This window comes from Anomaloglossus baeobatrachus, chromosome 9 (assembly GCF_048569485.1).
Source record: "Anomaloglossus baeobatrachus isolate aAnoBae1 chromosome 9, aAnoBae1.hap1, whole genome shotgun sequence".
NCBI lineage: Eukaryota > Metazoa > Chordata > Amphibia > Anura > Aromobatidae > Anomaloglossus > Anomaloglossus baeobatrachus.
This window is the reverse complement of record NC_134361.1, coordinates 28175746-28189895: the sequence shown is the minus strand read 5'-3', so window position 1 is coordinate 28189895 and position 14150 is coordinate 28175746. Positions and strand designations below refer to the sequence as shown.

The 14150-nt window shown below is 41.7% G+C and overlaps 1 protein-coding gene across 1 annotated transcript in view; it reads left to right on the top strand.

Moving 5' to 3' along the window:
* CLIC1 (chloride intracellular channel 1) overlaps window positions 1–13135 on the top strand; it is a 42514-nt gene extending 29379 nt beyond the window's left edge. The window contains exons 3-6 of the mRNA XM_075323454.1: window positions 1505–1630; window positions 3445–3551; window positions 9075–9256; window positions 10289–13135. Of these exons, the coding sequence (XP_075179569.1) occupies window positions 1505–1630; window positions 3445–3551; window positions 9075–9256; window positions 10289–10450 (577 nt within the window). The 3' untranslated portion in view covers window positions 10451–13135. The remainder of the gene's footprint in view (window positions 1–1504; window positions 1631–3444; window positions 3552–9074; window positions 9257–10288) is intronic.
* The last annotated feature ends 1015 nt before the right edge of the window (window positions 13136–14150 follow it).

Below are 14150 nucleotides of genomic sequence, written 5' to 3'. Positions count from 1 at the left end.
TCTACAATGGATCGTCACTTTCCCTGTCAACTGATCCCTCCCAGGGTGGGCTAGTCCCAACACTTAACTATTTCTGTCCCTGATGTCTGTTGCTGGGAAGAACGTCCTTACAACATATTGTAATATAAATACTATACATTACTCCATCAACATTACATCTCACATTACCAAGGCTTATCACACTCTACATCACAATACAGTACATTACGCCTCACATGACACAGTATTTACAGAAGATAAGGCATTATTCATATTACATAACGTGACAATACATCGATGCGACTGGTGTCTTCAGGGGTAGGAACGTGACCACCATTGTCCACTACTCTTCCAGGAGAGCAGGGAAGGTCTCCCAGGTGGCATCTCTATCAATGGGAGAACAGGAGAGATCTCACAGGTGGCATCTCTATCAATGGGAGAATAGGGGAGCTCTCCCAGGTGGCATCTCTATCAATGGGAGAATAGGGGAGATCTCACAGGTGGCATCTCAATCTATGGGAGAATAGGGGAGATCTCCCAGGTGGCATCTCTATCAATGGGAGAATAGGGGAGATCTCACAGGTGGCATCTCTATCAGTGGGAGAATAGGGGAGATCTCACAGGTGGCATCTCTATCAATGGGAGAATAGGGGAGATCTTACAGGTAGCATCTTTATCTAGGGGAGAATATGGAAGGTCTGTCAGGTGGCATCTCTATCTAGGGGAGAATAGGGGAGGTCTCTCAGGTGGCATCTCTATCTAGGGGAGAATAGGGGAGGTCTCTCAGGTGGCATCTCTATCTAGGGGAGAATAGGGGAGGTCTCTCAGGTGGCATCTCTATCTAGGGGAGAATATGGAAGGTCTGTCAGGTGGCATCTCTATCTATGGGAGAGTAGGGGAGATCTCTCAGGTGGTATCTCTATCTAGGGGAGAATATGGAAGGTCTCTCAGGTGGCATCTCTATCTAGGGGAGAATATGGAAGGTCTCTCAGGTGGCATCTCTATCTAGGGGAGATCTCACAGGTGGCATCTAGGGGTCTCAGGTGGCACCTCTATCATGGGCTAATGGAGCTATGCCTTTTCCTTTTATGCATAATTAATAGACAGGTGACTATGCACTTGTATGAATTTCATCATTCATCTGTTACAGAATACATACTTGTCAACAGTTCCCTGTTTTGCTGGGACAATCCAAGAACAGGGTTGCAAAAGGGGTAGGGCTAAGCATAACCATGTCCAAAGCGATGGGTAAAAGGTATATTGGTAGGAATGCAGAAAGACAAGAAGTCGGATACCCCTATCCTGTTAGGTGGGCAGTACGCCCCTCATCTATCCGCCATTACGGTATACTGTGCAGCTTCTTTGTTTTGCCAATGATATTTTTACAACCTGTTGTATAAATTATACCTTACCGTCCAAAGATCCGGTTTTACAGGTTTCGCTGCCCGTGCGAGGTGCACAGTGATATTATTGCACTCGTCCAATGCTCTCGGTATGATTTTAATTTTCCCTTTTTATTTCTTAGGAAGCTAGAAATCCTGACGTGTATCGCGCCCGGAGCCCAGCCGCCTTTCCTGCTGTTTCAAGGAGAGGTCCGAACAGACACCAATAAGATAGAAGAATTCCTGGAGGAGACCCTGGCCCCCCCTAAGTATGTGTGTGTGTGGCTCGTATGGCGCAAATGACTTTCTTAAGGTCTTGGTAATATCCATACCTGCCAACCCACCCGAAAAAATGATACCTACCAAAAAATCTTCGCAAATCTCACCGACCTCGCTGAAACCTTAGACCCTGGCGCCATGCGGAGGCAGGACAGAGTCAGTGGAGACCGCGTGTGGTGAAGCTATGAAAGCGCTAACATGCCCCACCATAGCAGGCCGCACCATAGCAGGCCGCACCATAGCAGGCCGCACCATAGCAGGCCGCACCATAGCAGGCCGCACCATAGCAGGCCGCACCATAGCAGGGCCACACCACCATAACAGGGTCACACCACCATAACAGGGTCCACCACATTCAGCCTCTACCCGATGCCAATTTTCAAAAGTTGTCCAGATACATGTACAGTCACCTTCATGTTCTGGTTTACATCTAAAAGAAATCTGCATTCTTAGAAGATATTATACCCCAGAGCTGCATTCATAGTTCTTGAGGCTTCATAGCTGAAATTCTCCAGCATTTCCACCAGATTCGGTGTTGTCTGCATAGAACGTCTATGATTATTCTCTACATTGAGCACTTTATAGTGAAAAGTATCCCCTGTATTACAGGAGCTCAGCTGTTCAGACTGTGTACATCAGCAAGCTTACTGACTCTGTTCAGTCACAAACTGCAGAATAGTGAGTGCAGCTCTGGAGAATAATACAGGATGTAACTCAGGATCAGTACAGGATCAGTAATGTAATGTATGTATACAGTGACTGCACCAGCAGAATAGTGAACGCAGCTCTGCAGTATAAATCTGGATGTTTTACCCAGGATGGAGGTGTCTGTTCCTCCTGTGGCTAGGGTTGGATTATTTGTAAAAGATTGGTACAGTTATACACTCAATGATGTAGACATTGGGTGTCTGCTTGTTTGCCCAATAGATACCTGTAAGCAACCATGAGCCTGCGGACAGCAATCCGCTTCTATTCCTGCTGTTGCTGCTGTACTGTGGTAGTTGATGGGAATAGGACTGGCTCTTCCTAAGCTTTGGCAAAGAGCGGCCATGCTTGTGATTCGCGAGAAAAAAAAGCACAAAGCACTAATATATATATATATATATATATATATATATATATATATATATATATATATATATATATATATATATATATATATATATATATATATATATATATATATATATATATATATATATATATATATATATATATATATATATATATATATTTTAATTTTTTTTACGTGTTCTCCTATTCCCCAAGTTGTCCTATTAAATTCGTCCCTTTTTGAAAAAGGGAAAAAAAGAAAAGTAGTTTGTAATTTATTTTTAATTTTACAATTATTGTGCATTTTGAGAAAGAGAGAGAATTTTTTTCTGGGGCTTAAGGTGAAGTGCTCTCCCAATAGTGTGGAAAACCTACCGGGCGGACGCTTTCCTTCCTGAGCAGCGCTCTGCTACTATTTGTGCATGTTCAGCTTCTATGGGTTCCACTGAGGTCTATGGATTCTCGGCTTCAGCACTTAAGTGAATTGAGCCTATAGACGTCTACAAGAAGCCACTGACTTCAATAATGCCCATACAGGTCTATGAAAAATAGTGTGAATTCCAGCCTAGTGCTGCCCAGGAAGGTGTTCTACTTCTTATACAGAACTAGAGGACACTTTGGCCATTACTGATTAATTTTGTGACCGGTTGAGTGGACAGGACATAATGGAGTACAGAAGAAAACTAGGCCGCGCTCCCTCAGCCCTGCCGCCTGGAATTTCCATCTGACCTACTGTACATCTTTTGTTCAGATACCCAAAGTTGGCTGCCAAATGCCCAGAATCGAACACCGCTGGACTTGATGTCTTTGCCAAATTCTCCGCCTACATCAAGAATCCCAACCCCAATCAGAACCAAGGTAAGTGCAAAATCCTGGAAGCCGCAGGCACTGGTGATCTGCATCTAATATCCTGCAAATCCATAGCGGCAGCTCCTGCCCTGGAGGGAACGTTATCCTCCCCGGGACGTAGGTGATTTAATTACATGAGTCCCATCTCCACACATCCTGTAATGCTGAGAATAGACCACATCAACGTGAAGTATGGACACAAACACTTATGGGAGCGCACACTCTAGTCATGCAACTACAGGGACAGCTATATAAATTATATTACAAGCACACACTAATACACTAGCATATATTACACTGTTTTTGTTTTGTTTTTTTCTTTTTTTCATGCAACTATAAGGAGTGTGTGTGTAAAAACAAACAAATATATATAATATATATATATATATGTGTGTGTGTGTGTGTGTATATAATACACACACACACACACACACACACACACACACACACACACACACACACACACTTAGGTCCAGAAATCTTTGGACAGTGACACAATTTTGGCGAGTTGGGCTCTGCATGCCACCACATTGGATTTGAAATGAAACCTCTACAACAGAATTCAAGTGCAGATTGTAACGTTTAATTTGAAGGTTTGAACAAAAATATCTGATAGAAATTGTAGGAATTGTCACATTTCTTTACAAACACTCCACATTTTAGGAGGTCAAAAGTAATTGGACAAATAAACCAAACCCAAACAAAATATTTTTATTTTCAATATTTTGTTGCGAATCCTTTGGAGGCAATCACTGCCTTAAGTCTGGAACCCATGGACATCACCAAACGCTGGGTTTCCTCCTTCTTAATGCTTTGCCAGGCCTTTACAGCCGCAGCCTTCAGATCTTGCTTGTTTGTGGATCTTTCCGTCTTAAGTCTGGATTTGAGCAAGTGAAATGCATGCTCAATTGGGTTAAGATCTGGTGATTGACTTGGCCATTGCAGAATGTTCCACTTTTTTGCACTCATGAACTCCTGGGTAGCTTTGGCTGTATGCTTGGGGTCATTGTCCATCTGTACTATGAAGCGCCGTCCGATCAACTTTGCGGCATTTGGCTGAATCTGGGCTGAAAGTATATCCCGGTACACTTCAGAATTCATCCGGCTACTCTTGTCTGCTGTTATGTCATCAATAAACACAAGTGACCCAGTGCCATTGAAAGCCATGCATGCCCATGCCATCACGTTGCCTCCACCATGTTTTACAGAGGATGTGGTGTGCCTTGGATCATGTGCCGTTCCCTTTCTTCTCCAAACTTTTTTCTTCCCATCATTCTGGTACAGGTTGATCTTTGTCTCATCTGTCCATAGAATACTTTTCCAGAACTGAGCTGGCTTCATGAGGTGTTTTTCAGCAAATTTTAACTCTGGCCTGTCTATTTTTGGAATTGATGAATGGTTTGCATCTAGATGTGAACCCTTTGTATTTACTTTCATGGAGTCTTCTCTTTACTGTTGACTTAGAGACAGATACACCTACTTCACTGAGAGTGTTCTGGACTTCAGTTGATGTTGTGAACGGGTTCTTCTTCACCAAAGAAAGTATGCGGCAATCATCCACCACTGTTGTCATCCGTGGACGCCCAGGCCTTTTTGAGTTTCCAAGCTCACCAGTCAATTCCTTTTTTCTCAGAATGTACCCGACTGTTGATTTTGCTACTCCAAGCATGTCTGCTATCTCTCTGATGGATTTTTTCTTTTTTTTCAGCCTCAGGATGTTCTGCTTCACCTCAATTGAGAGTTCCTTAGACCGCATGTTGTCTGGTCACAGCAACCGCTTCCAAATGCAAAACCACACACCTGTAATCAACCCCAGACCTTTTAACTACTTCATTGATTACAGGTTAACGAGGGAGACGCCTTCAGAGTTAATTGCAGCCCTTAGAGTCCCTTGTCCAATTACTTTTGGTCCCTTGAAAAAGAGGAGGCTATGCATTACAGAGCTATGATTCCTAAACCCTTTCTCCGATTTGGATGTGAAAACTCTCATATTGCAGCTGGGAGTGTGCACTTTCAGCCCATATTATATATATAATTGTATTTCTGAACATGTTTTTGTAAACAGCTAAAATAACAAAACTTGTGTCGCTGTCCAAATATTTCTGGACCTAACTATATATATATATATATATATATATATATATATATATATATATATATATATATATATATATATATATATATATATATATATATATATATATATATAATGTATGTATGTATTATATATAATAATATATTATATAATTTATTTTTTTTTTCACACACTCCTTGTAGGTGTAATATATGCTAGTGTATATATGTGTGTATGAATATAATATATATTATATAGTGTAATATATTAGTGTATAAATTATATACTGTATATATTATATATGAATTTATACACTAACATATATCACACTATATAAAATATATATGTGTGTGTGTATACAGTCATATGAAAAAGTTTGGGCACCCCTATTAATGTTAACCTTTTTTCTTTATAACAATTTGGGTTTTTGCTATTTCAGTGTCATATATCTAATAACTGATGGACTGAGTAATATTTCTGGATTGAAATGAGGTTTATTGTACTAACAGAAAATGTGCAATCCGCATTTAAACAAAATTTGACCGGTGCAAAAGTATGGGCACCTCAACATAAAAGTGACATTAATATTTTGTAGATCCTCCTTTTGCAAAAATAACAGCCTCTAGTGGCTTTCTGTAGCTTTTGAGTTCCTGGATCCTGGATGAAGGTAGATTTGACCATTCCTGTTTACAAAACAATTCCAGTTCAGTTAAGTTTGATGGTCGCCGAGCATGGACAGCCGCTTCAAATCATCCCACAGATCTTCAATGCTATCAAGGTCTGGGGGCTGGGATGACCATTCCATAACATTGTAGTTGTTTCTCTGCATAGATTTGGAGCGGTGTTTTGGATCATTGTCTTGCTGAAATATCCATCCCCTGCGTAACTTCAACTTCGTCACTGATTCTTTCACATTATTGTCAAGAATCTGCTGATACTGAGTTGAATCCATGCGACCCTCAACTTTCACAAGATTCCTGGTGCCGGCATTGGCCACACAGCCCTAAAGCATGATGGAACCTCCACCAAATTTTACTGTGGGTAGCAAGTGCTTTTCTTGGAATGCCGTGTTTTTTTGCCTCCATGCATAACGCCTTTTTGTATGACCAAACAACTCAATCTTTGTTTCATCAGTCCACAGGACCTTCTTCCTAAATGTAACTGGCTTGTCCAAATGTGCTTGTGCATACCTCAGGCGACTCTGTTTGTGTCTTCTTGCAGAAACTGCTTCTTTTGCATCACTCTCCCATACAGCTTCTCCTTGTGCAACGTGTGCTGTATTGTTGACCGATGCACATTGACACCATCTGCAGCAAGATGATGCTGCAGGTCTTTGGAGGTGGTCTGTGGATTGTCCTTGACTGTTCTCACCATTCTTCTTCTCTGCCTTTCTGATATTTTTCTTGGCCTGCCACTTCTGGGCTTAACAAGAACTGTACCTGTGTTCTTCCATTTCCTTACTATGTTCCTCACAGTGGAAACTGACAGTTAAAATCTCTGAGACAACTCTTTGTACCTTCCCCTGAACTACTATGTTGAATAATCTTTGTTTTCAGATCTATAAAGTTCAAAGCTCAATGAGGTTACAAAACCAATGTAGTGCTTTAGTAAGTCAGGTCAGTAAAAAGTAGTTTGGAGTGTTCAAATCAAGAAATTGATAAGGGTGCCCATACTTTTGCACCGGTCAAATTTTGATTAAATGCGGATTGCACATTTTCTGTTAGTACAATAAACCTAATTTCAATCGAGAAATATTACTCAGTCCATCAGTTATTAGATATATGAAACTGAAATAGTTGCTGCAAAAACCCAAATTGTTATAAGGAAAAAAGGTTAACATTAATAGGGGTGCCCAAACTTTTTCATATGACTGTGTGTGTAATGTAAAATATATATATATATATATATATATATATATATATATATATATATATATATATATATATGTATGTATATATATATAGTATATTTTATATAGTGTAATATATGTTAGTGTATAAATTATATATACTGTATATATCCTATATAAATTTATACACTAACATATCACACTATATAAAATGTGTGTATAAATTATATAATATAATTTATACACACATTTTATATAGTGTGATATGTTAGTGTATAAATTTATATAGGATATATACAGTATATATAATTTATACACTAACATATATTACACTATATAAAATATATATTGGTGTAATATGTTGGTGCATACTAATATATATATATATATATATATATATATATATATATATATATATATATATATATATATATATATATATATATATATATATATATATATATATATATATATATATATATATATATATATTACACTTTGTAGGTGCATGAAAAAATAGTGTACTTATGCTACTGTATATATTTATACACTAGCATAATTACACTTTTTTTTTTTTTCATGCAACTACAAGGAGTGTGTAAAATTAAATATATAATTTTATATAATGTAATACGTTAGTGCATACATTTTAAAATATATTATATTTCATACACTAGCATATATTATACTACAATATATATATTTTACACTCCCTGTAGTTGTATGAAAAAAGTGTAATATATGCCAGTGTGTGTAATATATACAAATACATATATATATATATGTATGTATGTATGTATGTATGTATGTGTGTATGTACGGTATGTATGTGTGTATATATGTAAATATATATATACAGTCAATGTTTTTTAATTACCTTTTTATATATGTGGGGTTTTTTTTCATAGTTTTGCAATTATTAATAACAATAATTCTGAATGCTGTGTACTCCAAAAAATAATAAAATGCCATAGCAGCCCCAGTGGCAGGGTAAAATAGCGCTGAATCCAGTTCCTCCCAGCATTGGGGTCCATTAGAGCTGTGGGATCTCGTCGCTGGCACCAGTGGAGGCTGGGATGGCGGTCGTGTGACTCCGGTGTGTAGTGGGATCTGGACGGACACTGTAGTTTCGGCCTTGTGCTGTGGCTTCCAGGCTGTATTCCCGTCTCTCCTGCAGCCATTATAAATGAGATCCATAATAAATGGTCTCCTTTATATATTAAGGCGTTAATTGTGGACCTGGCTTCAGTTTTTGGCTTGTATTCTAGCAGTCTGGAGGCCTCGTCACTATCAGTCACCACCACAGCTTCCTCCCTCCGCCGACACTCGCTGACTGCACACTATTTCCGCGGTTTGTGTCGTGTATGAAGTCATATCTAGCTCCAGGGAGTTTCCTCTCTTACAGAAAGATCAAGAAGAAACACAAGGCTTTGGCCTGCAAAGTCTTTGTGAAAAATAAGCAGAGCTGCAGTGTAAAGCATGAGGGGTGACAACAGACTGAGAACAGTCTCTAGTTACTGACTATATAGTATCCTAGTGTCAGTAAATGACTGATTTTACTCAATTCTCTGTATACGCCACTTATTTGTCTGGCTCCTCTGTTCCACAGCTCTGGAGAAAGGCCTCCTGAAGGCTCTAAAGATTCTGGACAGTTACCTGAACGCTCCCCTCCCGGAAGAAATCGATGAGAACAGCGCCGAGGACGAGACAGTGTCTCACCGCAAGTTTCTGGATGGAGACGAGCTGACGCTAGCGGACTGCAACCTTCTCCCAAAGCTGCACATAGTACAGGTGAGAGGCATCTTCCAGGATGGTCTTCTGATATGGACCTAGGGAAGAGGAGCTGCAGTATAAAGCATGGAAGTGAGGGCTGCAGTGTGCACTTTACAATAAATGGTTTGTTTCAAAATGTCTGATACCCTTTTTTTTTTTAGCTTAGACTACCATACGGCTAAAGTAAAGTCACTGAGAATAGGGACATCCTAGCAGAACAAAGCTAAAAGCGGACAAAAAGTAAAAAAACATCCATGAGAATGGACTTAAATATGATTTAGCTTGTCCTACAATCACAGTAAGCAGCAGCAGAGATAAAAAAAAAATGCAGCTCCATCCCCCTCCTCCTCCACTTCTTGCCAATTGTTGTGAAATTTGTCTCTTATCCCAAAAAATGTCTTCTCAACCCCTCTCTGCCTGCAGGTCCCTGAAAACTCACCTGTCGCTCCCTCTCTGCCTGCAGGACCTTGAAATGGGACCTCCCTGCCCCTGCAGGTCCTTTGAAATGGGACCTCCCTGCCCCTGCAGGTCCTTTGAAAGGGGACCTCCCTGCCCCTGCAGGTCCTTTGAAAGGGGACCTCCCTGCCCCTGCAGGTCCTTTGAAAGGGGACCTCCCTGCCCCTGCAGGTCCTTTGAAAGGGGACCTCCCTGCCCCTGCAGGTCCTTTGAAAGGGGACCTCCCTGCCCCTGCAGGTCCTTTGAAAGGGGACCTCCCTGCCCCTGCAGGTCCTTTTGAAAGGGGACCTCCCTGCCCCTGCAGGTCCTTTGAAAGGGGACCTCCCTGCCCCTGCAGGTCCTTTGAAAGGGGACCTCCCTGCCCCTGCAGGTCCTTTGAAAGGGGACCTCCCTGCCCCTGCAGGTCCTTTTGAAAGGGGACCTCCCTGCCCCTGCAGGTCCTTTTGAAAGGGGACCTCCCTGCCCCTGCAGGTCCTTTTGAAAGGGGACCTCCCTGCCCCTGCAGGTCCTTTGAAAGGGGACCTCCTTGCCCCCCTCTGCCTGCAGGAACCTAAAATCTCACCTTTTGAGCTATATATTTTTTTGTTTCTGCAGGTGGTCTGTGAGAAGTATCGAGGCTTTAAGATCCCAGAAGAGTTCAGTGGAATCCATCGCTATCTGACAAACGCCTACAAGCGGGAAGAATTTGTTAGCACGTGCCCGGCCAAAGTTGAAATTGAACTTGCATACGCCCAGGTGGCCAGACCCCTGAAGTAACAAGACCCCTGAAGAGAAAGAGGAACTCCTCCTATTTAAACTCATTGTGATAAAAAGAAAACAAAAAAATCTTATGTTCCTTTAAGGAGGACAGAGCATTGATTGGCCCGTCCAATTACCACTTAAAGGAGTTGTCCACTACTAGAACAACCCCTTTTGATTCCACACGTTTCCCCATTTAAAATAATAAAGACGATGCTCACATACTGTACCAGCGCCCTTCTAGTGGTGTCTGGGATTGGGATGTCACACAAGCCCTGCGTCCAATCGGCTCCGGCTTCCTTCTTCCCGCCTTCCGACTAAATGAGTTAATCAACAGGAAGTGAGTGCAGCAGCTGCGCTTACTTCCTGTTGATTGGTCGGAAGGCGGGTAGAAGGAAGCTAGTGCTGATTGGACGTGGGGCTCGTGTGACGTCACGAGCCCCCGGCACCGCAATCCCGGACACCACTAGAAAGGCGCTGGTACGGGAGGTGAGTATAGTCTATTATTTTTTTTACCTGGGGGAAACATTTGGAATCAAAATGGGTTGTCTTAGTAGTGGAGAACCCCTTTTAATAAATCTAAAAACCTCCTCATCTAACTGAGGGCACTGTTATAATAGAAATGAACCAGTGCAGTTCCCATAGGCTGCCTCTAGGTGGCAGTGTATAGGGTAAATTTCCTGTGCCTCTCTTTTAGGACTATCTGTATTCTGTAGAGAAAGGAGATATTTTCTGCTGTGCCTTTAAAGAGGACCTGTCACTAGGTCAAAATTAGCCAATTTTGTTTCTATTTTGTTTCCGCTGTTCCCCTGATTTTTTTTTTTTTTTTTTTAAATATACTGTATATTTTGGGTTTGTTTTTTTTTTTTTTGTTTTTTAAATTGCCATACGTTTCCACAGGCATGATGGACCTTTCTTTAGCACTAACTTTGTTGGTTTTTACAAGTGGGTGTGGCTCACAGGATCCTTGGAGGCGTTGCTAACAGGATCCTCAGGGGCGTGTCTTTAGATGCTCTATATAATTATCCAGTGAGCCACGCCTCCTTAATGACGATCCCTACATTTTAGTACCAAATAAGATGATCCATATTTCTAGAACCATATGGCGCATTTAAAAAAAGAAAAAAATGGATTGTACGGGGAGCAGAGGGAATAAAACAAGACCAAAAACGGATCACTTTTGACCTTGGGACAGTTCCTATTAACCGTTTGTAGTCCGATAATGTTTTTCTAATGAATGCCAACATTCCGCTAGATGGGCTCAGACAATCACAATATACAATTCTCGCTACCTCTTTCTATAATTATACAATAGTCCTTATGGGCAGAAAAAAAAATCTATAAAAGGACTATGGGATGATATACTGAGGTCAACCATGTCCGTCACAAGTGCCTGGTAATACCCTCCAGCTGTAAATATGATGAGGACGAGGGACCAAAATTATATAGGGGACCCCAAATGTATATTTTCTGATATAAAGTTCTCCTCTCTGGCTGCTTGTCCTATTTTTTTTGGGCCCCACCCCTTCCCCTAAACAGTTAAAGGGGGTTGTCCATTTTAGACTTTTTTGTTAATACTTAGAAGGGTTGTCCAATAAACATTCATGTATGATCTTTGAGGATCCGACCGACCCTGGGAACAAAAAGCCCAAAAGTCCAGTTGTGTGAAGGAAGCATGTGAGCATGTGCGGCCACCACGCCTATTAGTTGCACATGCTCATTTACACAATGGATTTTGGGACTCCCAGTAATTTGTTCCTTTAAGAAGTCCCAGGAATTTCGAGCTCCATAGGGTTTCAATGGTAGAAATGTTAAATGACCCCTCTCTGGGACTTCTAGTGTTAAGGATCCTAGAAGTTGGAGCCCCAGGAGCATCATCTTTATGACCTTTCCTTCAGATAATTGTGGGTCAATTACTTTAAAGGAGGGGATTTTGGGCATTTAAGGCTCCTTATTTATCAACTAACAACTTCTGAGTGTGTGGAGGATCAGACAACTCCACTCTTATATTTTATGGTGTAATACCTCATTTCTCCTGTGGGAGTGCTGTAGGGAAGATGAACACTTCCTGCCAGGTTCCAGCAGCGATCACTGGTGGTGCCAGCAGTGGAAAACTCTATGATCATCTTATTAGAGGCACCAAAAATGGTTCATCTAAAATGGAGAACCCCTTTAAGTTTCTGTTTTTTACCTAACGAAACCCTTCAATAGAACAGGTCTGCAGGGTGTAATCACTTATGCTCCAAAGAATGTCATGTAGTTCTGTAAAAGTAATCCCATATCTGACCCCAGAAGGGTGTCATTATAGGTGGAGAACCTCTTTTTCCAGTTCACCGCAATTCCACTTAGCTATTGCCCCCGTCTGACGACACGGAGGCCCTCGAGGATCTGATCACTGGGCACAAAACCTGCCATTTATAGACTTTTTGTATATTTCTAATGTTAAGGCGCCTTTTTTGTTTTTTTTTATTAACACACCCGACCCCCTCCCCCCCCAACCTAGCCCTCTAATAGCAGATGCTGACCTTTTGATTCGCAGATGACAATGTCGCCCCCTAGAGTCTAACTTTGTGTTTATTACAATAGTTTGGCTAGGACTCATTCTCACTTTATAAACCCAACATAGAAGTTGTATATTTAATATTATAAAACAAATCAGCCTGAATATTCACATTTATATTAAAAAACCAACCTGAAAAACCCTACGTTGGAGTGGTCTCTATGTATATGCGACTGGGTTAAAAAAAAAAAAGCTAAAAAATACACTTGGGTTCCTTGCTGACTGTTTCCATACAAAGGCCAAAGGGGTAGTGGTGATTTAAGAGTTTCTCCAAAACAGCACCACTCTTGTCTAGAGGCTTGGTCTGGTATTGCAGCCTGAATTGATTTAGTTCAATAGGGTAATACCAGACTCTGCCTCTGGGCAGGACCTTAGGACTCTATTCACACGTCCATGTTTGATTTTTGTATAAGTGTAGAGGGAAAAAAACAAATATGGGTGATTTCTGATTCGTGATCCAGATTAAAAATTGAGATATCTTCTTTTTTTTATGGGTTTAGGCCGTGTGTCTCTCCTCTGCCATATCTGACGGCACGCTGCAGCCTCTCTCCCCTCCGCCATATATGAAATCACGGCACGCTGCAGCCCCTCTCACCTCCGCCATATATGAAATCACGGCACGCTGCAGCCTCTCTCCCCTCCGCCATATATGAAATCACGGCACGCTGCAGCATCTCTCCCCTCCGCCATATATGAAATCACGGCACGCTGCAGCCTCTCTCCCCTCCGCCATATATGAAATCACGGCACGCTGCAGCCTCTCTCCCCTCCGCCATATATGAAATCACGGCACGCTGCAGCCTCTCTCCCCTCCGCCATATATGAAATCACGGCACGCTGCAGCCTCTCTCACCTACGCCATATCTGACATCACAGCACGCTGCAGCCTCTTTCACCTCCGCTATATCTGACATCACTGCATGCTGCAGCATCTCACCTCCGCCATATCTGACGGCACGCTTCAGCCTCTCTCCCCTCCGCCATATATGACATCACTGCACGCTGCAGCCTCTCCCCTCTGCTATATCTGACATCACGGCACGCTGCAGCGACTCTCACCTCCGCCATATCTGACCTCACGGCACGCTGCAGCCTCTCTCCAGCCCCTATGACAGATCGGGCAGACAGGACAGTCACTGCACATTCTCTTTATCATTC